Consider the following 23,286-nt stretch of genomic DNA (forward strand, 5'->3'; position numbering starts at 1 on the left):
GGATTGTATATATTTTTAATTGAAGAGTGTAATGTAAAATTAGGCTCTTAATGTCACCAGTTCTGTTGTATTTAGCCAGATATTCCAATAAATTTTTTCTTACAATAAATCCCAGATACAGTAGGCTTATATGATCATGTTTAATATTTCCTGCATAATTAATCAGCACAGTAGGCCTATACACTTTCTAATAGGTCAGTTACGTGAAACAGCTGTGTGTATATGCAGTAGACACACCCATCTCTGTGTTTTTTTACAGACATTGCCTATCCTGTGCGAATTGATGGTAAACATTACGTAGCCTTTTTCCATGACATGGTTCGGGTTCCTGGGCTGGTGCGAATTCTCGAACTGTTCCGTGCATTTCCACTGCAGAAAAGGCCGTTCCGGGGCCGAAAACCTGGTTTGACACCAGCCCCAAAAGCTTGCTGGTCTCTACACAGGAACCGATTTCGTCAGGGGATGGAGGGCGGGATAATGTTTCTTCACCATGGTAAAGCTTTCCCAAACAACAAGAGTAGCTACCGTCTGCAACAAGGAGTACTTCTTCGCACTATAACAACAATAAAAAAAAATTTAAAAAAAAAATAAATAAATAAAAATGATCAGACATCAAAAGCGTTCAGGTAACACAACGAAACGAGTGCTGTATTTGTGATATGGTATTTACGAAGATCCGAGATATACTAGAGAGATCGCAAAGGAAAAAATTACTCTTAAGAGAATGAAGATACAGCACGAAATGATGCACGCCTTCAATCGGACAACTGACCAAATCATAATCAAACTGAAAAACACAGGGACCATAAGAAGGACATAAGCAAAAGCGACAGTTGACAGAGCAACAATGTTCTGGACTTGGACACTGACCAACCTGCTAACTGGGGCACTGCATTCAGCCAGTAACGCTCGTGGTAAACAGTGAATCGCCCATGTCCTCTGCTGCTGATCTCAGTAACTTATTATATTTGCCAACTTTTTTTAGCTTTCCTTACACTGTTGTCATCTTATTTTGTGCATTGTTTTGTTCTGTAAGGGGATTTTTGACCAGCTACTCACTAAGTTTGGAAGATCGCGGTTATATGTTAAGTAAACGGTGGGATTCTCAATTAATATTATTACATGCTACAGCAAAAATCCAAATACAACCATCTGCTATACCATTGTTAATAATGATTCCACTGTAACAGTTTGCAGAATTTAGCAAGTTAAGCCATAGTTCATACAATATAATGCAATTCCATTACCTGTCATCTTTAGCGTAGATGTCATCTCTGACAATCTTGTTGAGCAATGTAATAACGATGGATTGCATTAATCCGTATGTTTAAATATGTCCTCAAAAACAAGAGTAAAAGCTGTATACAAACACACTGTGACACGCCATGTTTGTTTATGTTTGAGGTAGTTACGTGAAACTACCGCGTAGACAGTAACCTGTTACGTCACCATTCGGCTCTCAGGTCAGTGGAAAAGCACGGCCAGTTTACAATAGGCTCCAGATTGCCCCGGCCGTGAACCAGCGGAGCACAGGCTTGGCACGAGAACCATCGCAATTTCGGTGGAAAAGGGCTAATAGACGTCAGCAGTAATAAATATTTTACAGACATATGTCCGGAAAACTAATCCCATCTGAATAGGGCTTCAGAGGTATGTTTATATTTACAACATATTTAATTATTTTTTAGATATATTTGAGGTGTTGTGTTTATAGGCCCTATTTAAAATATGTCATTTTGTTTATAAATCTTTTCCACATTGCTGAAGCTACATAATTTCTCCCCAATTTGGAATGCCCAATTCCCAATGCACTCTAAGTCCTCATGGTGGCGTAGTGACTCGCCTCAATCCAGGTGGCGGACGACGAATCTCAATTGCCTCCACGTCTGAGAATGTCAATCCGCGCATATTATCACGTGGCTTGTTGAGCGCGTTACTGCGGAGACATAGCGCGTGTGGAGAATTCACGCTATTCTCCACGGCATCCACGCACAGCTCACCACACTGTTACGAGAGCGAGAACCACATTATAGCGACCACGAGGAGGTTACCCCATGTGACTCTACCCTCCCTAGCAACCGGGCCAATTTGGTTGCTTAGGAAGCCTGACTGGAGTCACTCAGCACGCCCTGGATTCGAACTCACGACTGCAGGGGTGGTAGTCATCGATTTTCATTTATGCTTAAACTTTTACTCACTTTTGCACATATTCTGGCCAACATTTTGTTTACAAAAAAGGGTAGTCAACAAGACATTTCAAGCATTGTCAACAGTGTCCTGCAGTGTGACATACAGCAGATTTCAAGCATTTTCATGCTTTCAACTAGGGCCCCACAAACCGGCCCTCTTTCCTATTATATACAGTACAGTGGGGTCCAAATGTCTGAGACCATACTGAAAATATGGATTTTTTCTTTTTTTTTTTTAAACCTGGAAAATTAGGATTTTAAAAATGTTTTAAATTAAGAAAAGTTTATTATATAAAATAATTTGTTTAAATTATATATATATATGATTCTGCGCCATTTCTGGGTCACTAATCAAACTTATTAAATTTGTGACTGATGCTAATTTTTTTGTACAAAAAGGTCAAATTTCCTTGCTTACACTAAAGCACACAAGATGCCCTTTGGAACATTCTCAAATCATGCTGGACAATGAAGGCTCTAAAGATCTGTTTGTTGAGTGTCTGTGTGGCTTTAAGAGATCAAACGTACTTGTGTTATACTTCAATTATGTTGTTTCCTTATATCTTTCATAATTTTTTCTTATATATTTACTCATTTCTTTATCTCTAAATTTTACTTATTACTTTTTATATTGTTTCTTGCTCTTGCTATGTATTATTTTTTTCTGTTCAATCTTATGTGCTGTTTTGTCTTTACAAGTCAAAGATAAAGAGTTGTCTCTATTTCAAGGTCTTCAATGCCATTGGACGATGTCATGAAGCAGTAGTTTTCCCATTGTCTCTGCTTGGTTTAATAACACTTGTTGAGTTTGGCCTGCTCAGGCGAAGTCAGACTGAGCAGTGAGACATACAGTGCACAACTAAGATTATTCACTAAACTCTGATTATTTTTATTGTCACTTCATCTCCTGCCTTCTGCTATTCCCATGCTGCTGCATGGGCTGGTAGATAATTGACATGGCAAGTTGTTGATGTTGACTGGTTTTAGAAAAAAAAAAAAAAAAGAAAAAAAAAACTCTGGATATTTGGATGTCTTCTGATGGAAAGAAAGGTCTAATGGGATACTGGATCAAATTCAGCACAAACTTAGTCTATGTCAGCTCGAATGCATGCCGTCATTCAAGGAAAAGGGGGCCATACCAAATACAAAGAAATTCAGAAATATTCTAAATCCTATTTTCACTCGAATTGTTAAACTGATAATATAATTTTTAATGAAAAAAAGCAATAAATTAGAAAAATATAAAATAGAAGCAGTGGAAAACCATTGTATATCAAGATATTTGGACAAAGAGCCATTCAAAATCTGGACACTTAAAGACGACTTAAAAATATTTTTGTTCTAAAAGCGAATGCTCAAATGCTAGTTTTGTAGACAAACTGTGCCTATGAAAAAGGGCAGCTACTTTAAATATGCTAAACTATAAGACTTGTCACATTTTGTCACAACATAAATGGAAGTGGGAATTTTCATAGTTTGAATGGCAACACTGAAGTTAATAAAATGTGCCAAAATAAAACCAAACTTTATGATTTTGGTTCCTCTTCTTTCCTATTTTTGCACAAGAGAAGTAAAGTAGAGATTGATGCGAGTACTGAGCTCCACACTTTCACTCTATCCATCCACATCACAAGTGTCATATGCTCGTCTGCTCCCACTTCCTCTCTTCACTCTCTTTCTCTCTAGTGGGTGAAACATAGCACATTATGGCAGAGTTGCCAAACATTCACAGAGGAGCGTGAGAATAAAGCGAGCATCAAGGCCTAGTCATGAATGAGCCAAAGAAAAGAGGAGCAGGCGAAGATGTGTGTATCCTATGGGTTGAGGCCAAGGCTGATGCTCTGAGGTACGACATGTTCAGTTCTGCTCAAAACTGGTCATGAGACCCCTATATTTCACAATCAGCCACAGCTCTGTACAGATACACAAACTGCAGGCCTGCTCAAATGCACGCATACACACATTCAGTACACACTCCGGCAAAAGCACACAAACTTACTGGAAAGACTATACTGAAATCACTTACCGTAGTTGCTTTGCGTAATTTTGTTCAATCTCTGTGCGCTCCTTTACAAACTTCACATATTTCTCCACCAGGTCCAGCCCAGATTGTGTGTGTTTTTCAATGATGTCACATTGGTCCTGTAAGAATGAGATCAGGTAAACAAAAAACCAAGGCACAACTCCATCTTGCCCTCAAACTGACAAGCATTAATTTATGAGACAATGTTTGTAAAATTGACTTGTTGGTCTTAAAGGGATGGTTCTGTCATCATTTCCTCACCCTAATGGTTTTTTTTTTTTTTTTCAAAAGCTTTCTTTCTTCTGTGGAACCCAAAAGAAAATGTTAGGCAATCTTTTTCCATGCAATCTTTTCCCTAACATCTCATTTTGTATTCCATGGAAGAAAATCATACAGGTTTGGATCATAAGGGAAAAATCTTCATTTTTGGGTGAACTATTCCTTTAAAAAAGCCCTGTATAGGGGGTCTGGGTAGCTCAGTGGTAAAATACGCTGGCTACCACCCCTGGAGTTCGCTAGTTCGAATCCCAGGGCCTGCTGAGTGACTCCAGCCAGGTCTCCTAAGCAACCAAATTGGCCCGGTTGCTAGGGAGGGTAGAGTCACATGAAGTAACCTCCTCGTGGTCGCTATAATGTGGTTCGTTCTCGGTGGGGCGCGTGGTGAGTTGAGCGTGGTTGCCGCGGTGGATGGCGTGAAGCCTCCACACGCGCTATGTCTCCGTGGCAACGCGCTCAACAAGCCACATGATAAGATGCGTGGGTTGACGGTCTCAGACGCGGAGGCAACTGGGATCCGTCCTCCGCCACCTGGACTGATGCAAATCACTACGTGACCACAAGGACTTAAAAAGCACACTAGGAATTGGGCATTCCAAATTGGGAGAAAAAGGGGAAAAATCCACACAAAAAAAGAAGAAAAAAAAGAAAAAGAAAGCCCTGTATAATTAGGTTGGTTTAGCATCATGTACACCAGACAGCTATCTGACACACTTCTTAGTAATATATGGATGGTAAGCACAGCCCTTCAATAGTGACAGACATGATAGACCTTCTCTTAAAACTAACTTTTCTGAGCCAGGAAATGTGATTTGTAGGGGATGTATGAAGTCTGTTCTTCTTAAATTCACACAGGTGCCCTAGCAGAGTAACCACAGGAAGTAGAAAATTGTGTATCAAATTTAAATGGCTCCAGATTATTAGGTTATCAGTAATAACACATCATATGTAAACATAAAAATCATTTGTTAATTAATTGAAATTTGTAATTATTCAACTGCAACTAATCAACTAAGCTTCTAATAAAAATAATTTTTGATCCAGAAAAATGCAGGACCCCATTAGTTGTCTTTTTAACACTGAAAGAACAGAATAATAAAAAATACATAAATAAAAAGCCAAGAACCTGCAACATGGCACTTGTGATACACTTTAGCTGTATTGAAGCACTTTCTTAAATAAAAAAATAATGCAATGGTATGTTGTATTGATAGACCATGAATTGTTATGTGTATATATAAACACACTCTATATATTATTATTTTTAAAGATATGGTTACAATTTCATTACATTGATATAAAATTGTTAAAGCTTCATAAATTCATTTGATTAGAAACTTTCATTAAAATGTATAATACAATTGGATCAACCCTTAAGAATTCAGAAACATTACACTGAAAAACACAAAATTAAAAGAAAAAACATTCATAGGGCCCTGTGGGGATTAATAGAAAAAGAAGCTCAGATTAACTCACCCTTTAGCATTTTCAAAGCAATGCACACACAGCTTTAACACATTTTAGCTTTGTATTTATTAATTTGTGACATAAAAGTCATCATTTATATTTAGTTTTATTTTAACATCATGTGAATCACCCTAATTTAGTCTCTACATCTCCAATCTGCCCAACAGCTTGGGCAGTGGACAGCTGCGCACAATCTTCTCTCCATCTGGACAGATTGATCCAGTGATTATGGTGAATGGCCGCAGCAAGGGCTTTGGGTTTGTAGCTTTCTTCACCATGGCACGGTGTCTTCCATTAGGGTGAGAATCTCCACCTGATCAAATCAGCCACCCTGCTGGGCACTCTTAGATTTCAGTTTTCCCAGGTACTGCTCACAGAGCTCCAGCCCATACAACATCAGGCTATAGTTCCTCAATGTAAGCAGCTGCTCCCTGTTCTTCAGGACATGGTTGAGTGGACACCAGTGACAACAGTGCAGAGCACATCAGCAGCCCAGCAAATTTTGTGAGTCATAGAACCATCACACACCCATGGACTCCAGAAACTGGCCTTAATGCACATGACACCCTGGACCCTGCATATCAGTCCTGAGGACACAAGTGGTGATCCATCAGCCTGTGTGAGAGCAGCTCAGCAGGACAGTCACACCAGTCAGCAGTCTCTTGTCTTAGAGATCCAGGTTCAGGGCCAGGCAGAGGGAGACAGAGTGTTGCTTTAGCTTCTCTCAGCAGGAGGTGTTAATCACTTGACTGTCGGGACTCCCTGCTGAGTTAATGGCTTCAAAGACTGAAAAAAGACATCAGTTTTGTTTGAAAAAATAAATCTGTCAATGAGGCGGGGTCTTGTGTTCTTGTCAAGAGACCAATGAGCTTCTTTTACTGAAGAACAGACGTCAAGCTGATGTGAATGTTTTCATCGTGCTCAAATTCTGTCACCAAGCTTTTTTCTTGCACTAAAATGAGCCACAACAGTCTGTTTTTTATTGGATGCATTTCTTTACTGAGCACATTTTTAAAAAAAAGCAGACATAATGCATAATGCTAGATTGGCAATAACAACCCACATAAGAGAACATCAGATCAATTCTATATGAATGTATGGCCAAAACTTGAAAATGTTGATGAAATACCTATTATTAAACGCATATTATTAATGTTTTTTTTTTTTTTACGTTAACATGTTAGTTCCAATTAAGTGTTAGGTAAGATAAATACGGGGAAAAAAGAAACTGGCCCCAGTTCAGTTTTCATCCGAATAACCGAAGAGCCCTGCCTAGAGTATAAAACCAAAGTTTGTTTACTTATTTTTAAACAAAGATATGTTGCAAGCAAAAACAGTCTCAGAGTATGTTTTATTTCTCAAAAAAATCAAGTTTAATACTAACAAGGTGAGTACATGCATTTTTTCCACTTCAAGCACTGGTCATACCATGACAGCCTATTAAAAGAAAAACATTTCTGCTACCCAGATCTTTGCACAATGTGACAATGAATGTGTAAAACCTACATTTAATACTTGGGTCTTATATTATTTTATATAACGTAAACATAACTTTTATATTTGTATATATATCTTTAAATTATATAAATAGATATTGTAGTCTACATTTATATAACATTATGTATAAATATGCATAACTCACAGGTTTGTACTTTGGTTTTATTTTAGTTCATGGTGCTTTTATATACTTTTGAATAGTTCATTTTCTACCAAATGACACATGTCTGTTGCCCAACTCTTTGCACAACGTGACAGTAAATGTGTGAAGAAAAAAGGATGCAATTTCTTTTTGCTATGCGTTCTCAATAGGACATGTCTTGAACAAACAACCAAACATAGCAGACGCTGCAGACTCAAGAGTAATACTGAAAAATACTTGCGTATTCAAAAGCTTCAGGTTGATTGGCAGTGAAAATGGGGTGTGACAGTGAAGCGTTGAGAAAAGTCAAAGGCAGTTGTTAAGTGTGACACCTTCCCTCTGTTTTTAATTGGTAAGTGTGACAGGCTCACTGACTAGGAGGGCAATATCAGTGAAAACAGTCACTAGGTGTGATAACCCCCACCCAAATTTAGTCTAGTGTGAAGCCAGCTTAAAGAAGCAATATGTAAAAATTTTCATGTAATATTCAACTTTTTTTTTTTGCCAATGTGTGAACTGCTTGTATCGCAACTTAAAAAAAATGAGTCCTTCCCGGACTTCCTAGGTTGCCTTTTAAAGCCTGTAGACTGATTTTCATGCGAAGGGAGCGGGTCACTTTTGCCGGGAAAATCCAAAGGATGTGACGTTTATGCGAGCTGCCGAGAGCCTTGCCTCAGACAGTAATAGCTTCCATTCCGCTATTCAACAGCATCAACAGACAGTCTACAACACTAGGTAACGTTATCTTAGAGATGGAATCCAGCAAACGTCCGGCTCCCAGCACAACACTGACTCCTATACAAACTCAGAGTAAGTAAAAAAAAAAAATGTATCTACTGAATTCCGTCTGGCTAAGTGGGAATGTGATCGTGGTTGAGCAAAAAATACAGTGAACATCGGCAGGGCATTTGATTCCTGGAGGGACCTTTGTTCGGTTTTGGGGATCAAAACAGACCCTGAATTGTTACTGCTGTGATTATTTATGCTGCCTTACATTCAACTCCAAGTTTCCAACTTTGTAATGGGAAAGTGCAATTGAACGGCACTTCATGCAAGTCTTCGAACTTGGAAACTTTTGCAGAAATCTTCCACTGCGATTTTGCAGAGATGCAGGTGTGTGACGTCATGCAAACATGTCGGCAGTCGACACCCAGGGAGATTTACAGCCAATGATAAATAGATGTCGACCGATAGTGGGTTTTGCCGATACGATAACTAAGGTGGGACAGCAGGACGACAGCCACCAGTTTTCAAAATCTATAGTATGAATAAAAACTTTCCACACAAATGTAAAATAGGGCTGAACATATAAATCCGACCGCTCATACACTGGAAACTCCACAGACATTGAGAATCATTCACGTTGTAGCAGATGACAATGCGGAGCACTAATCCACTGTAAAGCGCATATTACATTATACCATTAAATAACAGCATTTGCACTTTAACCTCAACTCAACTTTATTCATACAGCATTTAAAACAACAGAGTTGGTCGAAGTGCTTCACAGTAATAAGATTTATAACAAAACATTTCAAAATTACCACATACACAATCACCAGTAATCAAAAATAAAAACACTCCAAAACTGTGTCCTACATTTCATTAGTCAGATTCAAAGGCCAGTGTAAAGAGATGAGATTTCAGACGTGACTTAAAAGTCTTCAATGATCACACTGGGCTGTGTCGCAAACTGTTTATCTGGAAAAGTGAAGCTTCCGGCAAAAAACACACGTTACAATAAAAGCACGATTCAAAATGAAAGCTAGATCCCTGAAATTAAAGAAGTGACAGATATATATTACAATTTTATAGTAAAATGTAATATTCACTATAGTAGTAGTAATAATAATAATAATTATTACTATTAAGCAATATATCACAAGCAAGACTGCTGCTGAATAAAGGTTTGGCAAAAAATAAACTTTTATAAAATATTTTTACTTGTTAAAGAAAGGATTAACTGATAAGACCATTTTAAAGATTAAATTAAATTAAACTTTGAAACAGGGAGTTCTGGAAAATAATAATAATAATTACACTATTAAAATCATTAAATTATTAAAAATAACTAAACTGGTATGTTCAATAGCACATTATCATATTAGCTTATTTTTGCTGTGGTATCGAAATTGGTATTGAGAACTATGAAATTTCACTGGTATTGGTACAGACTACTGACATTTTGGTACCGTGACAACACTATGACAATGTACTAGAAAGAGAGAGATAAAAGATAAAACTTTATAGTCCAAAAAATATAAAATGGAAAACAGGCTGTTCCTGTGCGTGATTAAAGCTGGGTAAAAAAAAAATTATTTGTCAAAACTTTGCTAACGCTGTCCTACCAGTGTTCTGCCGCTATTCAAAAGAGAGAAACAATCGTACTAAAATTACCTCAGGAATTATAAAACAGCTCCAATTTAAATGTGCAATTATATCTAATATAGTTGCCAAAAGGCTATATCCATATTTTGATGATGAATTACAGAGAAGTGCTGATCTACAGATGTCTTCTCCAAAGATCCCTCAGTTATGTTCATGGTTTTTATAGGGATATTGTTTGGTTCCTTGGTCCATTGGGTCAGTTTGCATTCTCACCACAAGCGAACCGCTCCAGAGTTCGTTTGCAATCGGTCTGAGACTACCTCGTTCAGGCGGTCTCGGACCGGTTTTGATCCGAGTACGATTGCCGTGTTCATATATGCCTAAATGAACTGAACCAAGGGAAAAAAAACGCACCAGGTTCCAAAACAAACGCTCAGTTCGAGAGACAGAGAGAGAGCAGGACAGAAAGGCCTAGTGTGGCTTACTATTCCTGAACACCAAAGGAGACCCATCTGGACTATTTAGATTTATTTTTGTATATAAACATGCACAAGAAAGACATCTTTGATCGTTGTCATGTATCTCACAGCACATTAAAAAGACAAGGTGTCAAGTTACAACCCTGAAAAGGAGATTCATTTAGCTGCTCTGCCTCATGTTGTTTTGAGCACAAACAGGTCCTGGATGCATTCTTGTGCCCATATGCCCTGTTTTTAATTGTTGGTGTATGTAAACATGCACTAGATGGAGGTCTTTGACCGTTCTGATGTGTTTCTGGCGATGTAAGCAATCAGCGCACCTATGTGTGTGCTAGGGTTGCTCCGATACCAAAATTTTAGCTTCGGTACGATGCAAGCCCTGGTTCCTCAGTATCGATACTAACACAGCAATAAATGTAAAAAAAAAAAAAAAAAAAGATTTTTGATGAAATTACACAGAAAATTACTTGTCTAAAAGAATTGCATAAAGTCTAGATACAAATTGTCTTTTCTTTTTTCTTTTTCTGGATTCCATGTTAAATGTTTTAATTAAATGTTATGATCAAATTGTGTTTAATCAAAAAAATACTGTACATCTTTATTCAAATGAAAATATTAATAATTTTCAACAATATAGAGCCAATAATAATATTTCAACAACAATAATAATAATAATAATAATAATAATAATAATAATAATAATTGAAGTTTGAAGGAGATGCTGAGGCCAAAACAGAGCATTTCAGACAGAGGGCCAGAGACAGTGTGGAAAATGATCATATATTACTAAATTGACTGTTTTGGTACAAAAAAAAAAATTACTAACTTATCTCAGGGAAGATAATAAAATTATTATTTTTTAAATAAATAAAAAAAAAAATAGCATTTCATGACCCCTTTAAGTGCTAATAACTCAATTGAGTACAAAATTTAGGCTATAAGGAATACCCACAATGCTTGAATTATTTAATTATGTTTCCTTGGTCAAAGGGAACATATGAGGGCATTTAAATAGTTGTTATTAAGAATTCATAAAGTTTTTAGCTCTTTTGTAGTATTGGTTATGTTTTGTTGCAAATGGTTCTTTTGTGTGATGTCACTAGGTCAAGTTGGACCCTGTTAACACTTTCTCAGTTCTCCTTGTGCATGTGCAACTGAACTACAGGCAAATATGCATTTCTGTGGAGAAATAAGTTTATTCAATGGTTGAGGTAGAATCAGTATCAGAATCTTCATTATTTAATCTGTGTTACTATATGAAATAAATTTGAGTCCATTCAATTAAAATCAAGTTGAAACAACAACATCTAAATAGCAAATCTGAGTTAAGTCTACTTGCATCTAGTTACCTTATCGAGTGTACACAATCAATTGAGTTGAGTAGAGTCAACTTATTAGGGTTTTCAGTGCAGTGTTGTAGTACTCAAGTACGGACTCTGTCTCATACATGGTCTTGGACTCAAAACCATATTTGTATGGTCTTGGTCCTTTCATGGACTCGGGAGCAATTGGACTTGGTCTTGACTTGAGTCATTTGGTCTTGCCTCTGACAAGTGTGGACTCTATCCCTATATCAGTAAAGTGTTTGTAGAACAGCATTCTTCCACCTCAGAAATATTGCTAAGTTACGACACATGCTCTCTGTTTCTGATGCAGAAAAATGAATTCATGGTTTCATGACCTCAAGACTAGATTATTGTAATGCATTACTGGGAGGATGTCCTGCAGGTTCAATAAATAAACTTCAATTGGTTCAAAATGCAGCAGCTAGAGTGCTGACTAGAACCAAGAAATATGATCATATTAGCCCCATTTGTCATCGCTACATTGGCATCCTGTTAAATTTCGTATTAAATACATTGTTAATTACTTACAAAGCTTTGAATGGTCTAGCTCTACAGCACTTAAGCGACCTTCTATCACGCTATAATCCATCACGTTCACTACGATCGCAAAATTCTGGCCTGTTAATAATACCTACAATATCAAAATCCATAAAAGGAAGGAGATCCTTTTCCTATTTGGCTCCTAAACTATGGAATAGTCTTCCTAGCAGTGTTTGGGACTCAGACACTGTGGCAGGGAGGAGGGTGGGGCCGGGTCGTGATGCTGCACACTCAGCCCCTAATCAGGCTAATCAAGCCCTCAAGAGGGATAAAGGCGACCAGAGGCGGCAGTTAGAGAGAGAGTTACAAGCAGCTGCCCTGCATGTGTTTATGTTTGTGTCTTTTTGTTTTATTAAAAGATTATTTATATTGTCAAGCCGGTTCTCGCCGCCTCCTTTCCCTTTTACCCCGTGTTACAGACATTCTCTCAGTTTAAGTCAAGACTGAAGACCCATGGTTATCCCTTAACCCATAGTTATGCTGCATTAGCCAGATCTGCCGGAACCGGAAACACTTCTCATATTCTATAACTCTGCTTTAATGTGAATGGCATCCCAAGGTTACCAGAGCCTGCCAGACCCAGCTTCGGTCCTGCCTGATGTCTGACTGCCATTGCAACGTGTTGCTGAGTGATGACGACTATCTGCAGCCTGTGCCAGCCAAACATCACTTAAGTCTACCTTGATGGACTCCACAGAGGATGAACCGATGCCAACTTTAAGACATGGGATACTTCACTGGCCACTGCCTGAACCTTGAACTCAGGATGGACTTCACCGAAGTTAACTGCCACAAGCTTTCAGGTGGACTGTGATGCTCCTCACTGGCTGTTACTTGTATCATCTTGTATCATTTTTACTCATTAATCTTACAGTTCATAATGTACAAATCAATTTGTTTAAACATACTGTAGCCCCCTAACATTTACTTAGTTAACTCATTTAAACCATGACTTGTACTACACATAAATAAGTAATATTGGCATTATATTCATGCCGTTTAGCCAGAACGGTACTGGCCCCCAAAGTGAGCCTTGTTTTTCCCCAAGGATTTTTTTGTTCCTTGTTCCTTTTTGTCACCTTTGGCTTGCTCACTGGGGGTGTAAATACAAATATTAATTAATTATTTAGGCACAATCTACAATCATGTTTTTATCAAACTGCACAATGATGACTAAGACATTACAGCTTTTTTTTTCTGTTATAGCATAATTTCCTGTAAAGCTGCTTTGAAACTGTCTGTTGTGAAAAGCGCTATGCAAATAAAAATGACATGACTTGACTTGACTGTGCTGAATCAGAAATATCGATGACCAATTAACAAATGAGTCATTCTTTTGAGTCAGTTCTTTTCCATGAATTGGCCAAACAGTTTAGCAAAAATCATTTGCAGCAGTTTCTCTCTCGGTAAAACAGCATCAGGATATTTAAGAACATGGATGAAGTGGGTATTTACCTTCAAACAATTGAAACAACTGGCTACCTTTTTTGAGAGGCAACTAGGGCTGTCACGATTATGAAATTTGGCTGATGATTAATTGTCAAACAAATAACTGTGATTGTGACTATTAATTATCTGTTTTAGGGCTATGACGATTAATTGTCTTTTTAGGGCTTTCACGATTAATTGTCGTATAAATTGTCATATTTCTTAAGGTGCATGTGTGCTTCATGCACCTTAAGAAGTCCTTTTAACATACTTCAAATATTTAAATCAAGTAATAAAATGGGGATATCTGATTCCTTTAAAGGCTTTAAAACTTATTAAATGACATGAAAAAATAATGGTTTTAAATATAGTATACAAAATACTAGAGCCCGACTGATATGGGATTTTTGAGACCGATACCGATTTTAGAGAGGAAAAATTCACCGATTACCGATATATTAAATTTTTGAGCTGGAATGAAAACAGACCTTTTCTATGTGGATTGTGCATCGATTTTGCACCAATATGACTATGCAAAGGTACTCAGAAGGCTGCTTTCGTAAACAAATATTTTTATCAAAGAATATTTGACAATATTATTATTATACATTGTCAACAAATTCTAGAAATGATCACTGAGAAAATAAAGAATAAATAAAAATACAATAAATAGCTTAATAAACATCAGTACTGTTAGCATAAGTCAATTGCTGACCACTTAAAGAATAAATAAAATAAAAATCAGTACTGTATGTTTAGTATCAGTCGATTGCTGATAATTTAAATAAAGAATAAATTAAATACAATAAATAGCTTAATTAACATCAGTACTGTATGTTTAGTATAAGTCAATTGCTGACCATTAAAAATAAAAAATAAATAAAAATAAATAACTAAATAAACATCAGTACTGTTTAGTATCAGTCAAATGCTGACCATTTAAATAAAGAATAAATAAAAATACAATAAATAGCTTAATAAACATCAGTACTGTTTAGTATCAGTCAAATGGCTGACCATTAAAATAAAGAATAAATAAAAATACAATAAATAGCTAAATAAACATCAGTAGTCTAGTACATAAATGAATAAATAGCTAAATAAACATCAGTACTGTTTAGTATCAGTCAAATGCTGACCATTTAAATAAAGAATAAATAAAAATACAATAAATAGCTTAATAAACATCAGTACTGTCTAGTATCAGTCAATTGCTGACCATTAAAATAAAGAATAAATAAAAATAAAATGGCTAAATAAACATCAGTACTGTATGTTTAGTATCAGTCAATGGCTGACCGTTTAAATAAAGAATAAATAAAAATAAAATAAATAACTAAACATCAGTACTGTCTAGTATCAGTCAAATGCTGACTATTAAAATAAAGAATAAATAACTAAATAAACATCAGTACTGTTTAGTATCAGTCAATGGCTGACCGTTTAAATAAAGAATAAAAATAAAATAAATAACTAAATAAACATCAGTACTGTTTAGTACCAGTCAATGGCTGACCGTTTAAATAAAGAATAAATAAAAATAAAATAAATAACTAAAACATCAGTACTGTTTAGTATCAGTCAATGGCTGACCGTTTAAATAAAGAATAAATAAAAATAAAATAAATAGTTAAAGAAACATACTAAACAGTACTGATGTTTATTTAGCTATTTATTTTTATTTATTTGAACGGGCAGCCATTGACTGATACTAAACATATAGTACTTATGTTTATTTAGCTATTTATTTGTATATTTATTTATTCTTTATTTTAATAGTCAGCATTTGACTGATACTAAACAGTACTGATCAGTCAAATGCTGACTATTAAAATAAAGAATAAATAAAAATAAAATAAATAGCTAAATAAACATCAGGGGCCAGTTGCACGAGCTATACGTACGTTACAACTTAACCTAGTTGTGGCATAAATGGGCACTAAGTCACAATTTACGCTCTACTAAATATTTGACCGTTGCACCATCAAACTTAGGTAGAATGTAACCCTACGTATAAACTAAATATTTACGGCAGCCTCCGACCAGGAGTAACTGATGGAATAAAAAAGCAGACTCATTTAATGACATCAATGAGCTCATGTTTTGGTTGACAGGCTTCAATCCTTTCGACATGTATGATGATGTTGGCATTTACACTCATTTACATTTATGAGAGAGAGAGAAAAAAAAACGTACTTTTAAGCGGCTCTTCAGCATGAAACCGATCTAACGGTGCCATTTTTAGGGTGCGTCACCCGGTGTCAAGTTTCAACACATTCAAAATATACAGGATATTAAAATGAATAAATGTCTATTTTTCCAGCCTGTTATATTAGTATTTGTCACCCCTCATTTATTTTAGATACAGTTCCTATATATTATTATTTACACAGGGCAAATATACTATTTATTAAATCTACTTTTATTACATATCCTATTTTAATGTCTGGAAAACCAGACTTTTAAATATTACATTTTATAAATGCAACGACTGGAATTGTTCAGTTGAAGGGGGTACCAAACTGTGAATCCTGAACAAAACAGTTTGGTGAATACATGTTTACACGCTGACAAGGTATGAAAGTAGCTACGTGGTTAGCTAGTTAGCTGTAAGCTCGTTGCTACGGAGAGTAAAAGATGGACTTTATTTACTTTCCAGCATTGCGTCTCACCAACTAGGTAATAACATAGCATGAAATCAACACTCAACAGACACAATCCACCACTGCACCGTTGTCTGCTGAGCTGCAATAGATGCTCTGATGTTTACCTTTCAATCTGCTGCATTACTGACTACACTGACAAACTATAGCTGGCTAACATAAACAGATGTGATAAACATGAGTAACATGGTTGTCAGGGACAGGGTTAACATTATATTAGTTATATAAAATGATGGGGTCATTTTTTATTAACATTCCAGTATGTATTTCACAAACTAGTTAGCAATTTAACGAGAAGAGACCACTCAAATCCACACGGTTTAACTCCGCCCTGTTTGCAGAGCCACCGTCAGCTCAGAGTCAGCTCTGTAAACAATGGAGTCTCTGCTGGACAAACTATGCTATGACACCAATTCTAAAGCACTGTTTTCTGCATTATAAAAAGTTTTTATATCGGCGCATATCGGTAAAATTATCGGCCGACCGATATATCGGCACTACAAAATACAGTATTTTTTAATACTTAAAATATGTCTCTCTTTTTGGTAAACTTTAGATTGTCAATTTTACATTTACACTGTTGTTTTTGGAACTCATCTATTTTATATTATATATATATTTTTTTAAATATATATTTTAATAATATATATATATATTTATGATATTGTATTATATTATGCTATACTATATTATGCAATATTAAAATAATTATATTCTGATTTCTACACTTCCACACATTATTTTAATGCTCTTTGATTAAACCTGTGAGCCCTAATTCTCATGAAGCAAAAACTTTGAGATTTCGTTTTATCATTTTATCACTCCACAGAAATAGAGTGCCTCTCAGTCACTGCGTGTATGAAAACACTATGACCAGGAATATTTGTCATTAAACGATCGTTTAAAGTGAACCCGGAGCGCTTTGCGTTCACTATCAGAGTTTATATTTCTTCGTTTATATTTTCGTGGGAGTTTGACGCGAGCCTCTGCTGACGTTGCGTGCATCAGAAAACTTGAGAAGAGCTTCATGTACTCTTCCGGACAGGATCTGTTCTGGGCTGCGTTTACCAAAAGCATCGTAAGCCTAAGTAGATCGTAGAAACCACTGCCGCCAATGGTCTCTACGCTCAACTCAAGCTTGCGATGCTTTTGGGAAATGCAGCCCAGGTGTTGACGTCTGCGCTGCAGCTCAGTGACGCTCGGAGTTCAACTGAATGACACACGAGCGCGCCATTGATGGCATTTATATATTCCCTTAAAATTCCCTTATTTGGGCATTAAAAAGTGATTGAAATTTAAAGTGCACAATAATCGATTAGACCAAATATGCGCGATCAGACGATTATTTAATAATCGCAACAGGCCTAGAGGCAACTTTGATAAACTTTAACTGGTACTGTGTCATGTGAATAAGGGTCCGTTTACACTACGCATTTTTGCATCCATCCATGCTTTGTTTTTCCATGTAAACATTTGCTAAACGGGCATCTTTGACCATTGCGCAGATTAGCACTGTGTTTTCAGTGTCCCACACAGGAGCGCCACAATAAAGTGAATGGTTTGGTTTTGTTGTTTTTTTTTTATTGTTGGTGTTGTTTTGGTTTTTCCATAGCAAACTCATATGGCTTTCTTCTTATGCAGAACACAAACAAAGACATTTTAATTGAGACATGATGTCTGTTTGTCCATACAATGCAAGGGAATCGTGACTATATTTGCACACTCAAAAAAACGTGCAAAGGCAGTGTAAAGGTTTTCCATAAGACTCCAGTGTTTTAATCTATGTCTTCTTGGCTGGGGTTGAGGGACTTATTTGCTAAAAAATGGGGCAAATATTTAGTTTTTTGGGGGGGAATCTCAGACAGGGGATGTGGAGAGTGTAGTTTAATCATGTATGTTTATTATTTTATTTATTTGTGTGTGTGTGTGTGTATATATATATATATAAATAATATATTTTATTTTATGTAAGTGTATGCATGTGTATCTGTGTATGTATGTATATGTATGTGTATGTATGTATGTATGTATGTATATGTATGTGTGTGTGTGTATATATATTTATTTTTTTTGGATTGTGTGTGTGTTATGTGGGACCACAGGGGTGTTCGTTAGGGGTCAGGGTGGGATTGTATTAGTAGGGTTTAAATGTAAAATGCTGATTCATTATATAAGTGTTGAGTTTTGTTTCACTGTCATATGCACATGAATCAATAAAAATGTTAATTACAAAAACAAATCTATGTCTTCTTAAGTGACCAAAAGGTTTTTTGTGAGAACAGACTATAATATATAACTAATTTTTCACTGTGCATTACACTTCCTAATGCTTGACGCATGCGCAGATGCTAGGAATTGTAACCAAGCTTTAAGTCATAATCACCAAGGAGACTGCTGATGTCAAGATTTCTTGTAAAAGGTTAGGTTAGTTATATTTTGGTCTGTTCTCTCCCAAAATCAATTGGATCGCTTCAGAAGACATTGATTAAACCACTGGAGTCTTATGGATTGCATTTATGTACTTTTTGGAGCATGAAAATTTGGTTAACATTCACTTGAATTGTATGGAGAAATAGACATCATATCTCAACTATAATATCTCCGTTTGTGTTCTGTGGAAGAAAGTCATACAGATTTGAGATGACATAAGTGTGAGTAAAGGTTGATAGAATTATAATTTTTGGGTGAACTATCCACTGTAGTGGACTCCATGCATCTAAGGGTTAATAATATATTGGCTTAGAGCAGATGAGTTGCTGTATCTGCCAACACACACTAAACTAAAAGATTCCCTGCCTGTCCACAACCCTTGACCCCCAGTAATGTTATCTGTGGGAGGCACGGGGTTTCTCAGGGCTGTAAACTCATCCTGCTACAAGCGTTTGAGTAGACAGGACACAGGAAGTGGAAGTCTTACCCACTTCCTGTTGTATTTCAGCAGAGCTCAACAAATATGAACATCAAATTGTATTCTACTGCACACCCAAGACTAAACACAGACCGAAAGGGGACTAATTTGTCAAACATTTGTCAGCATTTTCTCTAAAAACAACTCTCAAACAAAAAGTATGGTTTGGATCTCTTTTTATTATTGTTTTTTTATTTCCCAGTTCATTATTGGAAGGAGTGGTGTGTCACATTTCAAGTATAGGCCTAACCATTTAAAAGTGATGATAACAAAAAACGCCTCCCACCCCCTCAGTGCTACCTCCATCAGCCTGGTTGTTGACATTTGTTTTGAAGTGAGAAGGAGGGAGGTGCCTTTGGGATGACATTCCTAACAAGCCGGGCCATGTCTTGGACTCCTCCTCTCTCCTCAGAATGGAGACCATTAATATAGAACAAGAAAAGAATTCCCTACCCCCTCACAACCTACTCACTGGCAAATATAGAGCACTTTTCAACTTCCAAGCATTCAAAACAAAAGCCAAGGTGGTTGTTTATGTTGAGGGCAATGGCAATCTAGAAATATTTATGTCTGAATGCATTTTTTAATGTTGATAGCCAATTTGAACACATAGCACATCAATTTGATGCATAACAGGAATGCAGTAGATTTGCCACGGTATTATAATTTTCACGCTGGTGCGGTGTTCAATTACCTCTGTTTGGGCGCTAGGTGGTACTATTTGGTAATTTTCGTTAAGCAATAGCCTACACAATAATGCAAGGCAGCTTGATTTCAAACTTTGAACTTTATTTTTTTAACTAAAATTTCAAATGAAACTGAAAAAACTGAAGTACAATTAAAATGTGTGTTGTCCAACATTTTGAAAGATGGCTTTTCAACAGTTGTGAAGGGCAACATCTCTTTGGCAATGAACCAGCTTCTCTAAATCATGGGCTACCAGTCGGATATTTCGTTGTCCGGGTAAATACATCACTTATTGTGGGTTGTTGCGGGTTTAATGTTGGTATTTTATTACCTTTCATCCCAGGACCCAGTTTAGCTGCTTCGGAAGAGTAATTATTTTGAATGTGTGAATAAATTCATTTTGTTCCTCCTAGGGCTGGGCGATATGCAAGAAATATGTTCACGATATTTTTATTCTAAAAAAATATAAATCACAATTTCCAATTACATAGTCAACCCCGAGGCTGAGGGATCGGTGAATATTCTTGCTTTAGTGATTTTGCGTTGAAAATTAAATTCATTTATTTAAAAAACGAAAAACTTAAACCAAACCAAAGACATTTCTAAATTCAAAATGCACTTCAAACGAAATGAAAAAGCAATTAAAATAACGAAGTGGTTAAAAATAAAAAAATAAAAAGAATTAAAAAAAAAACATATATAACCACATTTCCATTTACCGTCAGGCAAGTATACGTCTATGACAACAATGGAAAATGACTAATACATATTAAGATCTAAAAACAATTCTAAATGTAAACATAATAATTATAATGATGATAATAATCACTGAAATATAAATCATGGTTCAAGGTGAACGTGTTTTTGTATTATTTTATGATTTAATCACAGATGTATAGGCTATATATAAAGTGAGCCTGCAGAGTTGCGCTCACAACGAACTGCTCTGTGGAAATAAAGTGAACTGAACTCAAAGCAAATCCTGAGCTGAGATGTCTGAGGTCATTTACAGCATTCTTTTTTTTTTTCTCCCCTTTTTCTCCCCAATTTGGAATGCCCAGTTCCCAATGTGCTCTAAGTCCTCGTGGTGGCGTAGTGACTCGCCTCAATCCGGGTGGCGGAGGACGAATTTCAGTTGCCTCAGCGTCTGAGACCGTCAATCTGCGCATCTTATCACATGGCTTGTTGAGCGCGTTACCACGGAGACATAATGCGTGTGGAGGCTTCACGCCATCCACCGCGGCATCCGCACACAACTCACCACGTGCCCCACCGAGAGCGAGAACCACATTATAGCGACCACGAGGAGGTTACACCATGTGACTCTATCCTCCCTAGCAACCGGGCCAATTTGGTTGCTCAGGAGACCTGGCTGGAGTCACTCAGCACACCCTGGGATTTGAACTGGCTAACAGGTGTGGTAGTCAGCGTCTTTACTCACTGAGCTACCCAGGCCCCCCATTTACAGCATTCTTATAGACGACAGAATCAGAATTTGTCTCCAAGAGATGAATGTAGTTTGGTGTGAAAAGTGCAAATCAATCCCAGAACAACAGCAAAGGACCTTGTAAAGATGCTGGAAAAAACAGGTGGACAAGTATCTATATCCACAGTAAAACAAGTCCTATATCGACATAACCTGAAAGGCTGCTCAGCAAGGAAGAAGCCACAGCTCAAAACTGCCATAAAAAAGCCAGACTACAGTTTGCAAGTGCACATGGGGACAAAGATCTTACTTTTTGGAGAAATGACCTCTGGTCTAATGAAACAAAAACTGAACTGTTTGGCCATAATGACCATCGTTATGTTTGGAGGAAAAAGGGTGAGGCTTGCAAGCCGAAAAACACCATCCCAACCATGAAGCATGGGGGTGGCAGCATCATGTTGGGGGGGGTGCTTTGATGCAGGAGGGACTGGTGCACTTCACAAAATAGATGGCATCATGAGGAAGGAAAATTATGTGGATATATTGAAGCAACATCTCAAGACATCAGCCAGAAAGTTAAAGCTCGGTCGAAAATGGGTCTTCCAAATGGACAATGACCCCAAGCATACCTTCAAAGTTGTGGCAAAATGGTTTAAGGACATCAAAGTCAAGGTACTGGAGTGGCCATTACAAAGCCCTGACCTCAATCAGATAAAAAATTTGTGGGCAGAACAGAAAAAGTGTGAGCAAGCAAGGAGGCTACAAACCTGACTCAGTTACACCAGTTCTGTCTGGATTAATGGGCCAACGTTCCAGCAAATTATTGTGAGAAGCTTGTGGAAGGCTGCCCAAAACATTTGACCCAGATTAAACAATTTAAAGGCAATGCTACCAAATACTAACAAAGTGTATGTACATTTCTGACCCACTGGGAATGTGATGAAAGAAATAAAATAAAAATAATTCTCTCTACTATTATTCTGATATTTCACATTCTTAAAATAGTGATCCTGACCTAAGACAGGGAATGTTTTCTATGATTAAATGTCAGGAATTGTGAAAAACTGAGTTTACATGTATTTGACTAAGGTGTATGTAAACTTCTGACTTCATCTGAGCTTCGGACACATTTTTTTAAAAGATATGATGGTAAAAACAGCTGTTTTTAATTTTTGTGTTGGGGCCAGTGAAAATTTTGGCAGGTCAAAGAATGAAAAAATATCCTTAGCATTGAGCCCTGGTTGATGACAATGTGCAAAATGAAAAGACGGATGTCAAACTGTAACAGATTTTTATACAATAGAAAAACATTTCTTTCCTAATTTCTTCACTTTCACAAATTATTTTAATGCTCTGATTAAACCCACGAGCCCTTATTTGTCATGAAGCAAAACCTTTGAGATTTCATTTCAGAAATGCATGTTACTGCGTATCATTAACACTGCGTGTATGAACCAGTAACATTTGCCATTAACACGATCATTTTAAAGTGAAACCGGAGCACTTTGCATTCACTATCAAAGTTTATACTTGTTCGTTTATATTTTCGCAAGCATTTGGCGCGAACCTCTCAAGCGCTTCACACTCGCTCTTCAGGACAGGAGCTGGTTGATGTCCGCAGTGCAGCTCAGTGACACTCGGACTCAGAGCTGAAACTTTGAATGACACCCAAACGCACCGTTCATGCAATTAATACTTAACATTATCAGCTTAACGTTTTCTTATTTGGCCATTAAAATATGATTGGAATTTGAATGCTCAATAATCACGGTTGTCTCAAATAACCGCAGTTAGATCAAATAACCACAAACAGACAATTATTTAATAACCGTGAAAGGCCTAGTCCTTGTTGTGAAAATCTGAGCTCCTGAAATAATAGCATGAATA

The 23,286-nt window shown here is 36.7% G+C and overlaps 1 protein-coding gene across 2 annotated transcripts in view; it reads right to left on the reverse strand.

Moving 5' to 3' along the window:
- trip10a (thyroid hormone receptor interactor 10a) overlaps window positions 1–23,286 on the reverse strand; it is a 58,522-nt gene that overhangs the window by 31,700 nt on the left and 3,536 nt on the right. For both annotated transcript variants that reach the window (XM_051714859.1, XM_051714860.1), the window contains exon 2: window positions 4,216–4,331. In XM_051714859.1, the coding sequence (XP_051570819.1) occupies window positions 4,216–4,331 (116 nt within the window). The remainder of the gene's footprint in view (window positions 1–4,215; window positions 4,332–23,286) is intronic.

The sequence above is a fragment of the Myxocyprinus asiaticus genome, chromosome 13, assembly GCF_019703515.2.
Source record: "Myxocyprinus asiaticus isolate MX2 ecotype Aquarium Trade chromosome 13, UBuf_Myxa_2, whole genome shotgun sequence".
Lineage (NCBI taxonomy): Eukaryota > Metazoa > Chordata > Actinopteri > Cypriniformes > Catostomidae > Myxocyprinus > Myxocyprinus asiaticus.